We start from the raw sequence: 21,185 nt of genomic DNA, 5'->3' as shown, positions 1-21,185 counted from the left end.
CAGCCTGGAGAAGAGGAGGCTCAGAGGTGACCTCAGCACTGTCTGGAACTGCCTGAAGGGAAGTTCTGGCCAGGTGGGGGTTGGTCTCTTCTCCCAGGCACTCAGCAATAGGACAAGGGGGGCTCAAGCTCTGCCAGGGGAAATTGAAGTTGGAGAGCAGAAAAACTTCTTTGCAGAGAGAGTGCTCAGGGATTGGAATGGGCTGCCCAGAGAGGGGGTGGATTCCCCATCCCTGGAGGTTTTTAACCTGAGCTTGGCCATGGCACTGAGTGCCATGATCTGGTAAAGGGACTGGAGTTGGACCAAGGGTTGGACTCGATGATCTTGGAGGGCTTTTCCAACCCAATCAATTCTATGATTCTATGAACTCAACCACCTTTATGAGCTACTTACACCACCACTAACTGTGTTATTCCCTGCACCTTTTACCCTACTCAAGTATCTTTATGCTTCCTGCCACCTGGATTTTAGCAGATCCCCCTACAGATTATGAAGCATTTCAGTTTTTCAGTGTGAATGATCAGAGGTTTTTACTAACCCAAGGAACACAAATGCTTCTTTGTAACTGGTCCCATGACTCGGGTCTTTCTGAGGCCTGTCATGTAATGCTGCCCTTGCTGCTCTTCACATGGCACCAAGAACAGGACACACCACCAAAATGAAAATCCTACAGGTACTCTCTGTACACAAATGTATTCACCTGCCCCACTGTGGAGGAAGAGCTTTTCAGTCACTTGAGTGGACACTGAGAACAGGGAATCACACAAGGCCCCAGTCTCTGCACTCAGCACTGGGACAAAGATCTGCATCAAAAAGCATCAAATAAACACGTCTCTGAAGATGATCACAGTGCAGAAATGTAATTTATATCTGTATTTTACTTTGATTTTTCAGGCTGCTCTTTCACTGGCCCTACAGTGCATGGCCACTCCACTCCTCAGGTAGCAGAAAGCCCTTCCTGTCCCTGGACCTGCCAAGGCTCAGTCAGTATTTACTGCCACATGTGCCAGGTGGATCCATCTGGAGAGTTTCAACCTTCAGCAGAGACGGCTACAAAACAACCTGGACTGGGAACAAAACCATTAGCCCCACTTATGCCACAGCCAATTAAGTCATATTTGAAACAGGAGAAAGCAAGAAGCTAATGAAAGGCAGCACTAATGGAAAGCCTCAGCTGCTCCCACAGCAGAACAAACCCACATCTTGGCTTGTGTTCCAGCTCCAGGCCCTTGTCCTGTGACACAGCAGGTGAGACAGGACACTCTCTGGGCCCCTCTGCCTGTCACACAGCAGGTGAGACAGGACACTCTCTGGGCCCCTCTGCCTGTCACACAGCAGGTGAGACAGGACACACTCTCTGGGCCCCCCTCCTGTCACACAGCAGGTGAGACAGGACACTCTCTGGGCCCCTTGTCCTGTCACACAGCAGGTGAGACAGGACACACTCTCTGGGCCCCTTGTCCTGTCACACAGCAGGTGAGACAGGACACACTCTCTGGGCCCCCCTCCTGTCACACAGCAGGTGAGACAGGACACTCTCTGGGCCCCTTGTCCTGTCACACAGCAGGTGAGACAGGACACTCTCTGGGCCCCTCTGCCTGTCACACAGCAGGTGAGACAGGACACTCTCTGGGCCCCTCTGCCTGTCACACAGCAGGTGAGACAGGACACTCTCTGGGCCCCTTGTCCTGTCACACAGCAGGTGAGACAGGACACTCTCTGGACCCCTTGTCCTGTGACACACCAGGTGAGACAGGACACTCTCTGGGCCCCTCTGCCTGTCACACAGCAGGTGAGACAGGACACTCTCTGGGCCCCTCTGCCTGTCACACAGCAGGTGAGACAGGACACACTCTCTGGGCCCCCCTCCTGTCACACAGCAGGTGAGACAGGACACTCTCTGGGCCCCTTGTCCTGTCACACAGCAGGTGAGACAGGACACACTCTCTGGGCCCCTTGTCCTGTCACACAGCAGGTGAGACAGGACACTCTCTGGGCCCCTTGTCCTGTCACACAGCAGGTGAGACAGGACACTCTCTGGGCCCCTCTGCCTGTCACACAGCAGGTGAGACAGGACACTCTCTGGACCCCTTGTCCTGTGACACACCAGGTGAGACAGGACACTCTCTGGGCCCCTCTGCCTGTCACACAGCAGGTGAGACAGGACACTCTCTGGGCCCCTTGTCCTGTCACACAGCAGGTGAGACAGGACACTCTCTGGGCCCCTCTGCCTGTCACACAGCAGGTGAGACAGGACACACTCTCTGGGCCCCTTGTCCTGTCACACAGCAGGTGAGACAGGACACACTCTCTGGGCCCCTCTGCCCGGGAGGCCAAGCCCAGACTGGTTTTTCACCAACTGGTGCAAGGTCCTTACCCAACCCTCTTTGTGTATTGTTTCCATTTCCGACTTTGTCTTTCCCAGTGATTCAAAGAATTAACAATAGCAACTCTCGATGCACTTGAGAGTGGGTGGAATAATGAGCTCCCTTCACAGATACCAACACACAAATGCCACGCAGTGACTGATGGAGCAGCAGTGCCTGAAAGAGCTGCCTGTCATCAATGAACTGCACAGCCTCGGGCACCAACCAGCCTTTCAGCATTCCTCAAAATTCCCTGATTATGTTCCATCCCACATCCTTTACCATTAGATCCCAGTACTGCACCAGTGGCTGAGGCCCAGAAGCCACAGCACTGAAGGCCCTTCAGCCTCGGTCACGACAGGCCATGCCCAGACTTTTGTGATGTTCAAAGATCCCTCAAAACTCCTCAGACATCATTTCCTCTGCAACACGTCAGAGGAGCAGCTGGCAGTGTGCAGTGGAGCACAGCAGCCCTTTATTCAGGGAAAAGGGTTTCAACAATGCAAGTCCCCTGTCCTTAGGTAACCTGCTGCCAGGTTGGAAAGCCCAGGCTGAGCAGCAAAACACTCATTTCTGTTCAGCATTTTTAACAACTGACATTATTTTTTTCCCCAACCAAAAGCATTGATTGCTCCTCTCCCTCTTCCAGCTTCTCTATGTACAAAACAGCTTCCTAAAGGTAAACCACCAACAAGATACTTATCACCAAACACCACACAGGAGAAAGTGTGAATTTTTTAATATGTTTTCTCCTGAAAGGATTGATTACCAGCAACACAAAGGGCTAATCCTGGCACACACAGCAGAGGCTCTGAGAGAGGAGGGAGGGGATTTTCTCAAGTTATCAGAGAAGCATGAAGACCTTTCATGCAGGATTTTTTAATCCCTTCTCCATCTTTAAGTGTCCTCCAGTAAATCAAAGACACCTGAAACAGAGGGCTACAGTCTGGCCAGGACAAAGCACCTCTCATTAAGATCTCTGTTTCTGGTCCTTAATTGTTTCAGTTTTATAAAGGAGCCTCTCACCACAGCATCTGACAGGAGCTTCCTCGTTGGGAACAACAAATTTCTTAACTGTCAATGCCAAAAACTTGGCAAGAGCAAAGCAGCATCCAAGGATTATCCCATCCCTTGTTTCACATTTAGGAGAACAGACCATTTAGCAGTTTGGAATACCTTGGAAAAGCCCAGGATACTTCCAAGAGCCTTTGGTACAAGCCATTCCCCTGCTGAGCGTGGCAGATCCATCAGGAGCAGCCACGAAGTGGCAGAAATTACCCCAAGGGGTACCAACCCACCTAATAATTGGTGAAAGACTCACACCTTTCATGAGCAAAGGGATTCATTTTCCAAAAGAAAAGGAGAGAATGAGGTGTTAGAAGTGAAAGGTGGGAGAACACAGCAGGATCGAGTGGTTCTTGCAGGTTTGGCTCCCCCTCAAGACTCTGAACTGGCTCTGGGAAACACCCCAGGGACTAAAGCTCTGCACGGTGTTGGAAAGTAAACACGACGTGTCAAAGCCAGGAAGGAGCTAATGCTGAGCTGCCACCTCATCCCTTCCACACCGAGCCTGCTCTGCACAGGGATGATGCAGCTCCAGCTTTCCTGGAAAACTGGAAAACGGGCAGGGTAAGTCTGCACACAGCAGTGACTGTGTTAACCATCTCCTCCCTCTTACTTTGCATCCTTAGGGAAGTCCATCCCTTCACTTTCAGTGTTTCAAACTCAAAGGAACTGGCTCAGCTTTGGATACAGACCAGGAAGCACAACGGGAATGCCTCTGCCAGGGAATTAACACAGTGCTGAGAGGCTGAGCTGGAGGGCCAGGCAGCTCCAGCACCCCCAGCTCCTCTGGTGAGCTGAGGAGGACACAGAATTTACCAGTAAAGAGCTGGAGCAACCCTTGGGGTGGGAGATTTGGGGTCCCAGCAACACAAGAGGACCAAACACCCACTGAGCAAGAAGGGACTGGGGCTGGCAAAGACCTGCACTGAGAAACCCACGTGAGAAATGAAGTGAGAAGCACTTGGCACATCCTGCACCACAAACACAGCCTGGGTGGGCCAGTGAAACACCAAACACACTCCCCTGGGATGGGACCTGTGTAGGAAGGGGACAGGAACAAACCTCACTGGCTCAGATCTACCAGGACAGACTGCCCAGAGAGATGAGGGGAAAGAAGGGCTGGCAGATTTTTCCATATGATTAAATTTCAAAAGACAAAACCCAACACACGGAATACAAATTAACCTTCTGCAAAAAGCAAAACTAAATCAGATATCAGTGTTTAAATCATGCCTTCATTTCTTTCCATGCTGGTTTAACAACCACTGTCCTTTCCAGACACAACTCTTCACAGAGTAACTCCCCTCGAGCTGAGACCAACAGCCAATGTGCTCCCCACTGTCTGTTTAAAACAAATTTGCTTTTCTGAATAGGACAGAGAGTGTGTCTTAAGCTTAAACACTTATCTGGAGGCACAAATGTTGGTTGAACAACCACATTCAGTACTGCAGCAATATTTAATAGATACAATGAACAATGGCAGCACTGTAGGAGAAGGAGAAGGAATTTTTGCAGCTACTTCCTCTGAAAGAACATTCTGGTTTTGTAACATCACCTGAGAATTAGCAAATGTCTCTGGCCATTACATCCATTCCCTAAAGCTCAGCAAGGTGTTTCCAGCTGAGGCAGGACAAGGCACAGCCCTGGGCTCTTTGCAGCCACTGGATGGAGCAAAGCAAAGTCTTTGAAGGATTCCCACACACATTTCAGTGTCTTAATCAGCTCAGCACACCCTGAAGTCAGGGGGTTAATTTTTGCTGTGCTCCTGAGGATATAAAAAGGTTCAGGTTTGGGGAGAACACATTAAACTCATCACAAATTCCATCCAAACATCTTGTTTCCACTTTTCTGCTGTTTTCTTTTTTTTTTAGGGCACTGCACAGCAGCACTGCCTTCCTCTGCCACCAAACCAACACCAAAACAACACTCAGACTAAAATAAATTGGATTCTGTGATCCTGATGGGTCCCTTCCAACTCATGCAAGGATCCTCCAGCTATGACTCCATGAAAAATAAAACTTTCCAAGCTCAACAACAACACCTTGTCCTGTGCACAATGGACTTAAAAACCACATCAGCCAAGAGATTTTGGAAGATCTCTCCTGTGTTTCAGTCCAGCAGCACCAGAAATGAAGATCTGTTTGACAAGTGTTTAACTCACTTACATGTTTGCAGCTTTTCCTTTGGACAGTTGATGCCACTTGGATATTGTATTTGTATAAAGAGATTTGTAGTCTATTTTTTTTTAGCCTCTCCCCACCCAGAGCAACTCCCTGACACCCCAGCAAAGCCCAACTGTTACACCAGACATAAAACATCTCCTCAGGTCATGAGTTCTTTGAAGATGAACCTCAGTGACATCCTCAGTGCCTGTCACTGTGGAGTCTCACACAACACCTCCTTGATGACTAATTATTACACTTACACTAATTTCCTGATCACGTGCCCCTCATACAGAAGCAGATAACAGGCAACTGATTGCTGCTCAGAAAAAGCTCTGAGAGAAGGAGACTGTGGTGAGAAGATGCACAACGTGAATAACCTGAAAGCTGAATTATGACCGAGCTCAGCTCTCCTGTGGATCAGCTTCATGGAGGAGAATATTTAGTTGACTACACGTGACTGCAGGGCTGTAAAGGAAAGAATTCCTCTATATTACTCCTCTATATTCCTCATATATATATGTTTATCAAGGATCTCACCACCACAACAACTCTGTATTTCTCATATATGTGTACACATATAACATATATGTGTATCAGGGATCTCAACACCACAGTAACACACCAAAAGGGAAGGCAAGCACCAAGCGTGAGTCTGGCTCACCAGCTTTCGTTTTCTCCCCAGGCCTGTCCCTCCAGCGTCACCTTCCTCCTTCCACTCCCGCTTCCCCTTCCCCGACCCAACACCCCCAGTCCCGACAGGGCCCCCTCGGGGAGCGGCGACACCCCCGGCCCGGAGCGCGGGGAAGGGCTCCCCTCACCTCGTCCTCCTTGTGGTTGCGGATGCCGCGCACCAGGTCCTGCAGGTTCTTGTCAAACATGCGGTCGATGCTGCCCTTCACCATCTTCAGCGCCATGGCGGCGGCAGCGGCGGGGCCTGCGCCGGGCTGAGGGGGCCGGGCCCGGCCTGGGGAGGGGAGGCGGGGCCGCCGCGGTGCTGCTGCCGCTGGAGCCGGATGGGAGCAGCGGTGCCGGGCGCTCACATGCCGGGGGACGCGGGGGCTCAGTCCCGACGGGCGGACGGGAGGAAGGAAGGACGGGCAGGGTTGGCCCCGGCCGCGGGCGCAGCTCCGGGCAGCGCTCGGGCTCCGGCGCCGACAAAATGGCGGCCGGTCAGCTGAGGGCTCGGCCACGCCCCCGTCGTGGCCACGCCTCCAACCGTGGCCACGCCCCACAACCAATCCCGACCCTCCGCGCCGCTCTTCAGCCACGCCCACTCAGCTTTGGGCACGCCCCCAGGAAAAAGCCACGCCCCAACAGCCCCCGCAAGACCCGCCGCGCTCAGACCACGCCCACTTCGGTTAGGCCACGCCCCAGAACGGCCACGCCCACGAACGATGTGGCCACACCCACACGGCATGGCACCCCGAGTGGGCGGGGTCTCGCTTTAGCCACGCCCACGCTCCGCCTCCTCACTGTCCAAACACGCCCTGGAGTTCATCTGGTCACGCCCCCCGCGCACGACAGCCCCCCCATGGCCCCCGCGCTGCCATTAGCCCCGCCCAATCTGATTAGACCACGCCCCCGAGTCACAGAACCACGCCCCGCCTTCATGGCCACGCCCCCGAGCCCGCCCCGCCCACGGGGCCGCTACCCAGCCCCGCCCACTCGGCACAGGCCACGCCCACCGGGGTATCGGAATCCTGCCGTGGGGATGGGGGTCCCTCCGTGGGGATGGGGGTCCTTCCATGGGGTTGGAGGGCGCTCTGTGGCGATGGGGATCTTTCCATGGGGATGGGGGTCCTTCCATGGGGATGGAGGTCTCTCTGTGGCGATGGGGGTCTCTCTATGGGGATAGGGGTCCCTCTGTGGGGCTGTGGGCCCATCCATAGGGTTGAGGGTCCCTCTGTGGGGGTAGGGGTCTCTCTATAGGGATGGGGGTCCCTCCATGGGGTTGAGGGTCCCTCTGTGGCAATGGTGGTCTCTCTATGGGGATGGGGGTCCCTCCGTGGGGCTGTGGGCCCATCCATAGGGTTGAGGGTCCCTCTGTGGGTTTGGTGGTCCTTCTGTGGGGATGAGGGTCCATCCATGGGGATGGGCAGATCTCCACGGGGTTGAGGGTCCCTCCGTGGGGCTGGGGGTCCCTCCGTGGGGCTGGCAGTCACTCCATGGGGTTGAGGGTCCCTTTGTGGGGCTGGGGGTCCCTCCGTGGGGCTGGGGGTCCCTCTGTGGGGCTGGCAGTCACTCCATGGGGTTGAGGGTCCCTCTGTGGGGCTGGGGGTCCCTCCGTGGGGCTGGCAGTGCCTCGGTGGGGCTGGCAGAGCCCCCTCCTCTCCCCCCTGCCCGTGCGTGCCCGTGCAGTGGCTGCACAGCCAAATTCTGGCCGTGTCTGTGCTGGGGTCGCAGCTCCTCAGGCTGCCCCTGAACGTCACCCATTGCCCCAAAACTTGATCTCCCCAGGCTGAGTTTCCAAGGATTTCTCCTCCTGATTTAAAAATTTAATTTGAGGCAGGAATGGCTTTTTCTTCCTGCAAATGCTGGAGGGTTTGGGGAGGGAGAATTCCTTTACATCACCTTTAATTAGGAGCAGGGCTCTAAACCCTCATCATTGCCCCTAAACTCAACATTCCCAGCTTTCCACAGCTAATGCCTAAAGCTCAACATTCCCAGCTTTTGTCTCTCCAGGCTTTTGCAGCTCGGGTTTATTTTCTTTTAAGAAATGACGCCACCTCCTGTTTTTCCCGTTGTATTTTCCCGGGGATCATTCCCAGGGAAGGAACCTTCCTGCTGCAGCTGCACCTCCTGGATGGATCCCTGGGGAATTCTGTGCCATGGGAGAGCTCTGAGAGGAGTTACCGAGTCCCGGTGTGGGTGGGGAAACAATCCCGGCCATCCCACCCCTGCTGGAGCTGGGCCTGATCCTGCTTTTCCCTCAAGGCAGCACTTCCAAGAGCTTTGTCCCCATTCCTGGCACTGGGAGTGCTCCAGGACTTTCCCATCCCAAGGAGGTTTTTACTCAGTCCCATTAATTGTAATTTTGTTTAAAGTGATCTGGGGGAAAGAAACGTGAAATTGGAGCTGTTCAGGTTCCTCCTCCAAGGGTCCAGCTGAGGTGCCCATTTTGGGGTGCCCCATATCTGGGTGCCCAAATTGGGGTGCCCATATTGGGGTCCCCTGTCCTGTGTGCCCCTCCTCAAACGTTTAGTGCCCCTCACCAAAATTTGAGTACCCCTTTCCCCAATTTTTAAGTGACCCTCCCCATTTTTTGGATGTTTCAGGGCTTTTTATGGACCTTCCAGGACCTTTCAGGCTTTTTATGCACCTTTCAGGACCTTTGAATATTTCAGGGCTTTTTATGGACCTTTCAGGACCTTTGAATATTTCAGGGCTTTTTATGCACCTTTCAGGACCTTTGAATATTTCAGGGCTTTTTATGGACCTTTCAGGACCACTCTCAAAATTTTATGGGTCTTCCAGGACCTTTCCAGGGTTTTTTTTGGTCTCTTTCAAGACCTTTCCATATTTTAGGGGTTTTTTTAATAGACCTTTCAGGATCTTTGGATATTTTGGGGCTTTTTATGAATCTTTTGGGAGTTTTTCCAGCCAAGAATTGAAGCCAATCAAAAGCTGCAGGCACCGAGTTTGGCTCCGAAAGGGGAAAGGGAAACCTGACAATCCCCATGAAATGCTGAAATAGCAACTAAACCACTTTGCTTTTCCCTGCAGGCCCCCCTGACCTCTCTGAGGATTAAACCTCCTGCTAAATTTAGCTCTGTCTCACCCGGGTGAGTATCAGAGTTCTCAGATTGGGACATCTCAGGGCAAGGGGGGGGTGACGTGTGGCCTGTGAAAGTTGAAGCCCTGGCAGTGCCTCTTTTCCTTGGGCTGCAGCACAGTTGGGAACATTCTGGGATTCTTCAAAGGACATAAAACACCTGCTCTCATCAGCCTGTTCATCCACAGATCCTGAGCAAAATCACAGAATGATAGAATGGATTGGGTTGGAAAAGACCTCTGAGATCAGCAAGTCCAACCCTTGATCCAACCCTTGATCCAACCCCACTGTGATCACCAGCCCAGGGCACTGAGTGCCCTGGGCTGGTGATCACAGTAGGGTTGGATCAAGACATGGTGGATTCTCCCCCAATGCCACATCCATAGAATCATAGAATGGATTGGGTTGGAAAAGCCCTCTGAGATCATCAAGTCCAACCCTTGGTCCAACTCCAGTCCCTTTACCAGATCATGGCACTCAGTGCCACGGCCAAGCTCAGCTGAAAAACCTCCAGGGATGGGGAATCCACCCCCTCTCTGGGCAGCCCATTCCAATCCCTGAGCACTCTCTCTGCAAAGAATTTCTTTCTGATCTCCAAGTTCAATTTCCCCTGGCAGAGCTTGAGCCCCCCTTGTCCTATTGCTGAGTGCCTGGGAGAAGAGACCAACCCCCACCTGGCCAGAACTTCCCTTCAGGCAGTTCCAGACAGTGCTGAGGTCACCTCTGAGCCTCCCCTTCTCCAGGCTGAACAACCTAAAGAGGAGTCCCAGGTTCCATTTAGTGAAGCCTTTCCTGGGGAGAGGGATGGAATGAGGCTTGAATTTCCCTGGCTCAGCAGGGGCAGTCTGGGATGATTCCAGACCCATGTCCTTCATCCCAAGGAGCAAAGAAAGATGGACCTTTCAATAACCACTGTGGCAGGGACAGGGAGCTGCTCCTGCACTTGTGGCAGGTCCTACCTGAGCTGGACAAGCATTTCCTCCCTTCAGACTCTGCTCCAAAGGGCACAAAACCAGAGCTGGACATTTTGTATAGAGATGGAGTAACTTGTTTCCAGGGCATAGAGATGGAAGTGATGAAGAAAACACGATGCAGTCAAACCCTGTGCACTAAAGGAGGACCTGCAAAGGGTTGGTTATTTTCTGAAGGGTTCTGCTTGTCTCCCCCCTAGACTGAACTCTTTTAAAATGTTTATTAGCCCTCGTTTATTCATCAGAGTAATTGAGAGTAAGTTGCTTTGGAATGGAGCATTTAAAGTGTCTGAATAACCCAAGCAGTGAAAAAGAAGGTCAGTTCAAGCCTTATGCACATTACAAGGAAAAAAACCCAAACCAAACCCAAACCAACCAAACAAAAAAAAACACTAAAAAAAAGGGATTAGAATGTTTCAAGTGGTTTAACCAGACTGGATGTTCTGGTCTGTGACATCCAGTTCAGTGTAGAAGAGGAGAGAGAAGAGGAGGCTCAGAGGTGACCTCAGCACTGTCTGGAACTGCCTGAAGGGAAGTTCTGGCCAGCTGGGGGTTGGTCTCTTCTCCCAGGCACTCAGCAATAGGACAAGGGGGGCTCAAGCTCTGCCAGGGGAAATTGAAGTTGGAGAGCAGAAAGAAATTCTTAGCAGAGAGAGTGCTCAGGGATTGGAATGGGCTGCCCAGAGAGGGGGTGGATTCCCCATCCCTGGAGGTTTTTCAGCTGAGCTTGGCCGTGGCACTGAGTGCCATGATCTGGTAAAGGGACTGGAGTTGGATCAAGGGTTGGACTTGATGATCTCAGAGGTCTTTTTCAACCCAATCCATTCCAGGATTCTGTGATTTATGGCCCTCATCTTCTCAATGCTGACCCCATTCCTGTCAGGTGTTCTCTGAAAGTGCTCAGAGCTTAAATTTGATCATCTCTTGGAGTTCCTCCCGTCTGCTCTCGGTTGGAAGCCGCGATTTGACTCAGTCCAAAAGACTCTGAAGAGCAGGGACTCAGAGAGAGTCTGTGCCCTTGGAGAGCAGAGCAACAGGACCACAATAAATATTCTCATTCATGCAAACCATTTTGATTTTTTTCAGTTTTACATATTGACACTCCACATAAACCTGCTGGGATTGTGTTTGTGTATATTTAGGAGTCTCAGGTGAATGGTCTCCTCCCTCTTAAAATGACAAAAGGAAAGACAGAGACAACAGGTATAAAATGCCAAAGGAATCAGCTTCTGTTTTTCTTTCCCTGAAATCTCAAGATGTGTGGTTGGAGGCAACACTACAGCCACTTTTTACTGTGTTATTTCCATTTATAACACACTCAGACACAGCAGTGGGACATCAAGTCTGAGCTCTCCCTTCAGTCAGAATCATTTTGTCATCAGGTCAGGGAGACTCAAAGTAGCTCAAGGAGCTTTTGTTTGGCTCCTGGGGCTGGGGAGGGTAAAAAAACACACACAGATTTCCTCAAGTGTTACTGGACATTCAGTCACTTCACAATTTTATTTGTTGATGGCTTCTTTGAAACAAAATTCCCCTCGGATCAGAGATCTCCTAAAACACTTCAGAGTCTTGTGTGTGCTTGTGGCATGGCAGGTTTTGGTGGATCTGCAGAACCAGCAGGTGCAGCTGCCAGGCAGAACTCCTGTTTTCTGCTGAAGGGGAGGGAAACTCACAAAATTAAGGCACTGTCAAACCCCAAGCCCACAAATCATTTGACCTTTCAGACTGGCTTTCCTTTGATTTTGTACAGTATTTTTTTTTATTTTTCATGAACCATTAGTTGCAATTTTGAACAGGGGCACACACACAACCCCCCCACTTGCCTTAAATCCTCCTCTCTTTATTTGCAGCTGGGAGGTGAGAGCAGCAAACCTGGGGATGGAAAATGCTGCTCAACTGGGAGGCCAGTGCCACATCCCCCTGGGTGCCACTGTGGGGATCCCCAGCCCTTGGATGAGGCCACTTTTAAGGACAAAATCAATCATAAGAACAGCCTAAAACTACTGTAAAAGCCAGTCTTCACTAAGCAGAACACAAATGAGATTTCAGACTCCTCCTGAGCCACTCAAGGCATTGATTTGCCACTCACTGACCACAACCTGCAGTGGTTTGGCCCAAAGGGACCTACGAGGGGTAAGTGGTATTTTCAGCTGGTGTGTTTTTATCAGTCCTTTAGTTTTAATCAGCTGGTGTGAAATCCACCACTTCAGCCTTTCTACCTGAATTCAGGAATACAGAAACATTCCTTCCTTCATCCAAGGAGTGTTTGGGCTGTCCTTCAGGGTCACCACTACACCCAGCACGTAGTTGTGGGCTCAGGACCTGAATTAGAAATTCCAACTCTCTCTATAAAGATGCAACACTAAAAAAGCCAAATTCAGGTTCATGATTGAGGTGTCCTGGCAATTATAAATAAATAGTCATAAATACTTACACTCACACACTCTTCTTTTGTATCCCACAGGGTTACAAACAAACCAGACTGTGTTTCCCCCCTGGTTAAACAGGGTGGGGTTTGAGGTGGGACACAGAGTTTAGGACAGAGACAGTACCAGGAGGTGGCACTGGGAGCATTTCACAGCTTTGGAGCTCTTGCAAACACAGAATTTTAGCAAGTGACAAATGTCCATTAGAATCAGAGGGAACTGAGGTGAGAGAAACAGAGTTTGGCTCGGACAAAGTCCATGTCCTCACTGCACATAAAATGTCACATTACTTGGAGATACAGCAGATGTGGGAGGGAAAATCAGATCAGGCTCATAAGAGACCATTTTCTCGAGTCTGAAACCCAATTTCCACACCAGTTATGTCTTAACAGTTTGTTGCATTGGCAGACATCAAAAAGGTCAATGAAAACTCAAATTATGGGTTGCAGGAGCACAAGCCATTCCCTCCACTCATAAAGAAACACAGTGAAACTATTTTACATCAGTTGAAAATGCTGCATCAGAATTTGCTGCCAGCTTAAGAACTGGCACCCACTTATCACCCTGGCACAAACCTACAAATCCCTGAATCAGACTAGAGAGGCAGAGACCAAGCAGAAAGCAGGAGCACAGAGAGCAAAACTGAAATTCAGGGACCCGCCTGGCACTGTCCTGGCTTCCACCTCTCCGCTGGAGGCTGAGGGAGAAGGACTGGAACACAAAGCAGGTCACAAGCAGCTTTGAGACTCAGCTCTGGAAGAATTTTCTTGGCCTATTTTCTGCATCGTTGCTTTTTTATTCAGCTTTTTTTGCCTTCCGTTTCCTCGTGCCTTCGTTCAGTTCCTCTTTTGACTTGGCAGGAGGTGGCGGATGGGAAACCTCATGGGAGGCCCCGTGATGGTCGTGGTGGTGGCTGGGGTGGCCACTGGAGATGGAGCCAAAGAGCACTGGGCAGATGAGGTTTTCCACAGGAGCAAAAGGTGAGGCGTGGGAGTGAGTGGCTGTCATGAAAACCTGTCATGTCACAGGGAAAACTTGGAGTTAAAGATCACAGGCACCAGCCAGGGAATACAGACCAGTCAGGACATTCCACTGGCACCAGCTGGAGTTCCTACTGCTCCATGAACTCCCTGAAGGGAAGTTCTGGCCAGGTGGGGGTTGGTCTCTTCTCCCAGGCACTCAGCAATAGGACAAGGGGGGCTCAAGCTCTGCCAGGGGAAATTTAAGTTGGAGATCAGAAAGAAATTCTTTGCAGAGAGAGTGCTCAGAGATTGGAATGGGCTGCCCAGAGAGGGGGTGGATTCCCCATCCCTGGAGGTTTTTCAGCTGAGCTTGGCCGTGGCACTGAGTGCCATGATCTGGTAAAGGGACTGGAGTTGGACCAAGGGTTGGATTTGATGATCTCAGAGGTCTCTTCCAACCCAACTGAGAAGAGAAGAGCAATGAGGCTGGAGAAGGGACTGGAGCACAAGTGCTGTGGGGAGAGGCTGAGGGAGCTGGGGGTGTTCAGCCTGGAGAAGAGGAGGCTCAGAGGTGACCTCAGCACTGTCTGGAACTGCCTGAAGGGAAGTTCTGGCCAGGTGGGGGTTGGTCTCTTCTCCCAGGCACTCAGCAATAGGACAAGGGGGGCTCAAGCTCTGCCAGGGGAAATTGAAGTTGGAGATCAGAAAGAAATTCTTTGCAGAGAGAGTGCTCAGGGATTGGAATGGGCTGCCCAGAGAGGGGGTGGATTCCCCATCCCTGGAGGTTTTTCAATTGAGCTTGGCCGTGGCACTGAGTGCCATGATCTGGTAAAGGGACTGGAGTTGGACCAAGGGTTGGATTTGATGATCTCAGAGGGCTTTTCCAACCCAATCCACTCTGTGATTCTATGGATGTGGCACTGAGGGAGAATCCACCATATCTTGATCCAACCCCACTGGGATCACCAGCCCAGGGCACGGAGTGCCCTGGGCTGGTGATCCCAGTGGGGTTGGATCAATAGTTGGACTTGCTGATCTCAGAGGTCTTTTCCAACCCAATCCATTCTATGACTGATTCCATGATTCCATGATTCTATGACTCTGTGACTCAAGGCACAAGGTTTTCTCCCATCCTGCCTATACAATGGAGAATTTAGCCTGGGAGGTCCCAAGCAGATCCTTCCTGGGATGCACAGCCAGTGCCTTCTGCAGTGGGCTCAGCAACACCCCCAGTTTAGGTCTGTCCCCGTTCTCTGGTTCTGTAATTTGTAGCATCAAACCTGCTGTGAACTTACCTTGCAAACAATCATGAACATGGTGAAAAAGAAGATGAGGTTGGCTTCAGAGATGGGCAGCCAGTGAGTCTGCTGCAGAGTGAAGAGGACTGTGCCATACAAACTGGCCTTCGTTGGGCTGGAGGAGAAAGGAGGATATTTTCTGGAAGGTTTGCATCCAGCCCTGAATGGTTCTTTTCATTTCATTCTTGGTCTGACCAAGACTTGCCTACTTACAAGGACATGTGAAGAATTTCATTTGTTTCTGGCATCCAGACCCCACGCAGCAGTTGCTCAAAGTTGGACATCAAGGCCACACCAGATCCTGGGACACAGAAAAACCTGTCAAACTGCTGGAACTGCCACACCAGAGACCTCTGATGTCCCCTCTGGATCCCCAAGGGAGAAGGACAAGCTGGGGGGTCCAAGGGGTTCATGACATTCTTCCCAAATTTAACAGTTAGCCTAAAACAAAAGAGCTGGAGAAACACTTCTAGAATTCCCCTGAGTGTTTCCTGATGCAGGGAAAGGGCATTTCCCTCTTCCAGTAACTGATGACCCTGAGATGAGCTCAGTTGGTTAAAACTGGGTTGTAATAATGCCAAGGTCATGGGTTCAACCCCTTCTGTGGGTCATTGACTTGAGTTGGACTCCATGATCCTTGTGGGTCCTTCCAACTCAGAATATTCTGTGATTCTGTGATGTTCAAGTGTTTGCTCCAAACAAAAGCTAAAGGAAAACTGCCTGGGCTCTTTCAAGACTGACAGAACCACTGGAAAAGATACAGAGATGGCAGAAGACAGGAGAAGGAATGAAGAATTCCTAAATGACTCCATTCTTGAGGCCTTTGTGGAAGGTGGATGATGATTCAGCTGAAAACATTCTGCAGGTGGGGGTTGGTCTCTTCTCCCAGGCACTCAGCAATAGAACAAGGGGGGCTCAAGCTCTGCCAGGGGAAATTTAACTTGGAGATCAGGAAGAAATTCTTTGCAGAGAGAGTGCTCAGGGATTGGAATGGGCTGCCCAGAGATTCCCCATCCCTGGAGGTTTTGAAACTGAGCTTGGCTGTGGCACTGAGTGGCATGATCTGGTAAAGGGACTGGAGTTGGACCAAGGGTTGGACTTGATGATCTCAGAGGGCTTTTCCAACCCAATCCATTCTATGATTCTGTGGATGTGGCACTGAGGGAGAATCCACCACGTCTTGATCCAACCCCACTGTGGGGTTGGATCAAGGGTTGGACTTGCTGATCTCAGAGGTCTTTTCCAACCCAATCCATTCTGTGATTCTATGGATGTGGCACTGGGGGAGAATCCACCACGTCTTGATCCAACCCCACTGTGGGGTTGGATCAAGGGTTGGACTTGCTGATCTCAGAGGTCTTTTCCAACCCAATCCATTCTGTGATTCTATGGATGTGGCACTGGGGGAGAATCCACCACGTCTTGATCCAACCCCACTGTGGGGTTGGATCAAGGGTTGGACTTGCTGATCTCAGAGGTCTTTTCCAACCCAATCCATTCTATGATTCTTTGAAGTACAAATAAATCCCTGTGTTGTGGGGACCCAGCTGAGCACACCCACCCTGCTGCTCACTCTGAGCTTCCAGCACAGCCTCTCCCATCCCACCCCACGAGGCTGGACCCCTCCCTGCTGCCTTGAGGGGATCTCAGGTGTCACCTTTGACCCATCCTGTGGCCATCATGACAAACCAGCCGTGGTGGTAAAGGTGGTGAGCGTGGTGGACGCCGGCTGCGATCTTGCGAACTCTGACCACCTCCTTCATGGCCACAAAGATGAGTTTCACAGGCAGGAAACTCACACACTTGTAGAAGAGGTTCATGGGGCAGAAGAATATCAAATACCTGCAACAGAACCACAAAGAGTTTAAGGAGCCATTTGTTTGTCCTGATCTGGGATGTACAGAGAGGAGTAATGCAACATTAACCTGAGCTATGGCAGATAGGAGTGAAGGAGAAGAAAAAGAATAAAAAAAATTGACAAGAAGATCCTTAATTTCACAGCTGATTCTGTAGGGAAAGCAGAATCAGCCTCTCTACAGTAACAACTAATTGAGTCAATATCAAATGGACTCAGGGAACCCCCAGTACTGAAACCACTTTGTTTTGAATAGAAAAAAATCATTTTAATTCACAATCTTTTAGAAGTTTGTATCTTGCATGGTCCAGAGGCATCAGAAGCCACATATACTGAACTTTATTATAGACAGAGGACAAATTTAAAACACTCCCCTTTCCAGAAGATTGCCATGGTTTTTAACCCTGAAAGAATATCTTTCTTTTCATTTTCTCAAGTACAGAAAACATGAGGAATTTACTATAAGGCTTTTGTGAATGCAAATTTCATTCACATTTCCTAATAAGGCTCATTCTGTCATGCAAAAGCACATTGAGGAAATCAAAGGTTAATCTGTGCTCCTTTCACCACCACAAGGAATAAAACACCCCCAAACCTTCAGGGTGGGCCACTCTTCTCTCTATGTGGCATCAGCTGCGTTTTGGCCCTGGCTCAGCAGCAGCTGCTATGAATAGACCTGCCCATCCTTGGCCTGGCCCCAGCCTAGATAATCACAGCCTTAGGCAACTGGTCAGGGAAACTGGAAACCAGAGCCAGGAATGCAGAAGATTCGGTGCTACCTCACCCCTCCTCTGCTGTCCCCAGTTAATCCCAGCAGGATCATTGCCCTGTGACGCACAAACAGAACATCTCCCTCCCCACCTGAGGGTTGTTCACAGGCCAGTGGTGTCCTGTGCTTAAAAAGGTGAAGTGGGAGGGACTCACCAAACTGCCGTGGCCAGGATGACACTGGAATTGTTACTGAAGTAGCCAAGAGGTGCCTCTCCCAGCAGCAGATCAGCCAGGATGTAACTCCCAAAGCAGTGGAGCATCGCACAGAGCCAGGAGGCAAAGGGGCTCCTCCGAGACATCTCCACGGCTCCTGGGAAGCAAAGTGGAAATCATGGAATCATCCAGGTTGGAAGAGACCTTCAGATCATCCAGTCCAACCTCCAGTGAGAAGACAGATACAGCAAATAAGCACAAGCTTCGAGACCCACTAAGAAAGAGGCTTGAGGGGCGTGTTCTCTCATGAAGTAAGTGAAAGAAAAGTGCTTGTGAAACAAACTACCCCAGTGTGTGTTCTGTGATGCCCAAGAGAGTACCAGAGATTGCCAAGAAATGGTGTGATCACAGCCCGCAGACCCTCCTTGAAGGTTTCACGGCATTGCAAGTTTATGAACTGAGAGTTTCTCTCCTTTATTTGCTACTTCCTGCAACCAGAAAGAACATTTCTTCCCTTGAAATCAATGTCTTTTTACAGTCTAAAAATAAAATGCATACTTGTACCATTCTCTCCATTGCTTCAACCTAGGTGCCCTCTAGAATTCATGCACAATCTGTTCAGCTCTTTCATTCATAACCTGTAAAAATAGAACAGGAATTCTTAATCTTTACTTGAAAGAAGAGGATTTGAGGGTTCTCCCCCGCTCCTGTACTAGTCTGGAAACACCCTTTGAAAAGACAAGATACTAAAAGGCTGTTGCTATTTGTTAATACATTGTGGTGTCTTCCCATAACCTGTTATTGTCTTTTTTAAATTCCCGTGGCCATTTTCATCCACCTTTGTACTCCTTCAGGAAAATTTCCCAATAAAACATCAATTCTGTGAGATCATTTCATCACCTTAAGCTGCTCTGGAGCCCTTTGTGCACCATTTCAGATACAAAACTCTGTTCAGTGTGCCAGTAACAGGCAGGCAGGAGAGAGAATGATCAAATGCTACATCAACACGACTACCTGGCCCATCTCAAACAGCAGGAGGTGAACCAGCAGGTGCCAAAGCTGGGAGAGCTCAGGCTCTTCCATCCCCAGAGACATTTGAACCTGCTCAAAGTGGTGAGACAGCTGCAACAGCCAAGCCATGAAACTGCCTCTTATAGGAACCTGAGGCTTAGCTTGAGGCTTAAATTTAGTAACACTTGTTTTTCTTTGGCTCCACGAGGCGCTGCTGTCTCCAAGGAGGAAACAGGAGGGTTCTGTCCCGACATTGATCTTCAGTGGGATGGAGCACTGAAGGAATCCAGGGAAAAGCACCCCCCCCTTATCCAGTCACAGTGGATTCCTGGGCTATTTTTGTGAGAGCTGCCTGTTAACTGTTCTGTTTAGGACTTAATGCTGGAAGTGAACAAACCCAGCACTCGTTTACAGGTTGTTTAAATAGAACAGAGTGTGGATTTAACTAGAACAGAGTGTGGGTCGTCCAGCAGAGACCACACGAGGTGGGGCTGAAAACCCCAAGCGTGGGGTTGGGTTGGTTTTTCCCCTCGGTAGTTACAGGGAAACTGCTCAGAACTGACCATGAGAAGTACACACTGTATCAAAAATACACCGAGAAAGTGGCACTGGGAAAAAGACCGAGGTGCAGCCAGACTGTGGCAATGCAGAAGGTGAATGTCAGGGTGCAGATCTATTGATCTCTGCAAGGAAAGCTCAAGGGAATAAACGAAGCAAGGTCGGTCCTGGTGCCTGAGAACAGCTCAGAGCACGGTCCAGAGGGTGGGAAAACTCCAGGGTTTTGCTTACAGCCTTTTTGTATATAAATAGGAGGAAGGGACTGCCAGAAAAATATTCAAGCCGAGAGACTGGCCAGAAATCAGGGATTGGAATGGGCTGCCCAGAGAGGGGGTGGATTCCCCATCCCTGGAGGGTTTTAACCTGAGCTTGGCCGTGGCACTGAGTGCCATGATCTGGTAAAGGGACTGGAGTTGGACCAAGGGTTGGACTTGATGATCTTGGAGGTCTTTTCCAACCCAATCCATTCTAGGATTCTAAATGTAATGCTTGGACCTGGGGTGGCAGCAGAGAAGTGACTGAACTCGAACACTTCAATGTGTTTGGAATCCAGTCTTAAATAAAATGCACGATTATTTTTCAAAATTGGTCGCGAGTTCCTGGGGGTTTCTGCTTTATGTTTAGAGCTCTGCTAACCCGACCTGGAGTGCCTGTTACAGGTGGCACCGCTGTGGTGACAGAGGGGGCAGAGAGGGACGAACAGGAGGGGGAGAGGAGCTGCTCACGCCGCAGAGCGTGGGGTCTGTGCGGGGTCTGTGCGAGTCTGTGCAGGTCTGTGCGGGGTCTGTGCGGGTCTGTGCAGGTCTGTGCGAGGTCTGTGCGAGTCTGTGCGGGTCTGTGCGAGGTCTGTGCGAGTCTGTGCGGGGTCTGTGCGGGGTCTGTGCGGGTCTGTGCGGAGTCTGTGCGGGGTCTGTGCGGGGTCTGTGCGAGTCTGTGCGGGGTCTGTGCGGGGTCTGTGCGGGGTCTGTGCGAGTCTGTGCGGGGTCTGTGCGGGGTCTGTGCGAGTCTGTGCGGAGTCTGTGCGGGGTCTGTGCGGAGTCTGTGCGGGGTCTCTGCGAGTCTGTGTGGGGTCTATGCGGGTCTGTGCGGGATCTGTGCAGGGTCTGTGCGGGGTCTATGCGGGGTCTGTGTGGGGTCTGTGCGGGGTCTGTGCGAGTCTGTGCGGGGTCTGTGCGAGTCTGTGTGGGGTCTATGCGGGGTCTATGCGGGTTCCCCCGTGTCCCTCGCCCCCCTCCCGGACCGCACTGCTCCCCCGGGCCAAGGGCCGCACTCACCGGGCTCGTACTTGAGGTAGAGGACGGAGACGATGAAATAGGCGGTGTCGAACAGCGGGAAGACAGGCAGGGTGGCGAAGGCCGCTGCGAGCTCCCCGAGGGGCAGCGACTCGGGCAGCTCCATCGCGATAGGGGGTCGGGTACGGGCTCCTTCCTGCTCCCGGTTCCCTGCCCAGACCCTTCTCCGGAGCACCCCGGTGCGGGGCCGGCTGGCAGGGATGCTGTGCCCGGTGCGGGGCCGGCTGGCAGGGATGCTGTGCCCGGTGCGGGGCCGGTCGGAGCCCGCGGAGCTGCAGGAGCTGTGCCCGGTACGGGGCCGATCTCTGCCCGCCGGTGTCCGGTCTCTGCCCGCCGGTGTCCGGTCTCTGCCCGCCGGTGTCCGATCTCTGCCCGTTGGTGTCCGGTCTCTGCCCGCCGGTGTCCGGTCTCTGCCCGTTGGTGTCCGGTCGCTGCCCCGCCGGTGTCCGGTCTCTGCCCGCCGGTGTCCGGTCTGTGTCCGGCCGCGGGGCCGCCCCGGGCAGCGCAGGCGCCGCCAGTT

General features: G+C 51.4%; 2 protein-coding genes across 7 annotated transcripts in view; both read right to left on the bottom strand.

Moving 5' to 3' along the window:
* The window catches only part of AP3D1 (adaptor related protein complex 3 subunit delta 1), a 47,748-nt gene extending 40,991 nt beyond the window's left edge, over positions 1-6,757 (bottom strand). Inside the window, exon 1 of the mRNA XM_071577875.1 lies at positions 6,415-6,757. Within this exon, the coding sequence (XP_071433976.1) occupies positions 6,415-6,510 (96 nt within the window). The 5' untranslated portion in view covers positions 6,511-6,757. The remainder of the gene's footprint in view (positions 1-6,414) is intronic.
* A 5,068-nt stretch (positions 6,758-11,825) lies between these two features.
* Positions 11,826-21,178, bottom strand: TMEM38A (transmembrane protein 38A). Of its 6 annotated transcripts, none has more exons than XM_071578080.1 (7): positions 20,648-20,734; positions 18,363-18,442; positions 17,805-17,961; positions 16,683-16,867; positions 15,239-15,326; positions 15,023-15,140; positions 11,826-13,779 (listed from the first exon to the last, which is right to left on the bottom strand). In XM_071578080.1, exons 3-7 carry the CDS (start codon positions 17,948-17,950, stop codon positions 13,561-13,563), a joined length of 756 nt encoding a protein of 251 aa, XP_071434181.1. In that variant the 5' UTR covers positions 17,951-17,961; positions 18,363-18,442; positions 20,648-20,734; the 3' UTR covers positions 11,826-13,560. The 6 variants fall into 6 exon arrangements, with proteins under 6 accessions (XP_071434181.1, XP_071434180.1, XP_071434183.1 ...); XM_071578079.1 differs by having other exon boundaries at positions 18,369-18,442; XM_071578082.1 differs by having other exon boundaries at positions 18,369-18,442; positions 20,659-20,729.
* Positions 21,179-21,185: the final 7 nt, after the last annotated feature.

This window comes from Pithys albifrons, chromosome 27 (assembly GCF_047495875.1).
Source record: "Pithys albifrons albifrons isolate INPA30051 chromosome 27, PitAlb_v1, whole genome shotgun sequence".
NCBI classification, from domain to species: Eukaryota; Metazoa; Chordata; class Aves; order Passeriformes; family Thamnophilidae; genus Pithys; species Pithys albifrons.
Note: the sequence above shows the minus strand (reverse complement) of the source record. Positions and strands in the feature narration are given on the sequence as shown.

Excerpts from the sequence above, each read along its gene's own strand:
- TMEM38A (XM_071578077.1), bottom strand. The coding sequence starts at position 20,771 with ATGGAGCTGCCCGAGTCGCTGCCCCTCGGGGAGCTCGCAGCGGCCTTC. Across the intron at positions 17,962-20,647 it reads CTACCTCAAGTACGAGCCCG|GAGCCGTGGAGATGTCTCGG; the intron begins GTGAGTGCGGCC and ends TTTGCTTCCCAG. Across the intron at positions 15,141-15,238 it reads GAAATTCTTCACATGTCCTT|CCCAACGAAGGCCAGTTTGT; the intron begins GTAAGTAGGCAA and ends TTTCTCCTCCAG.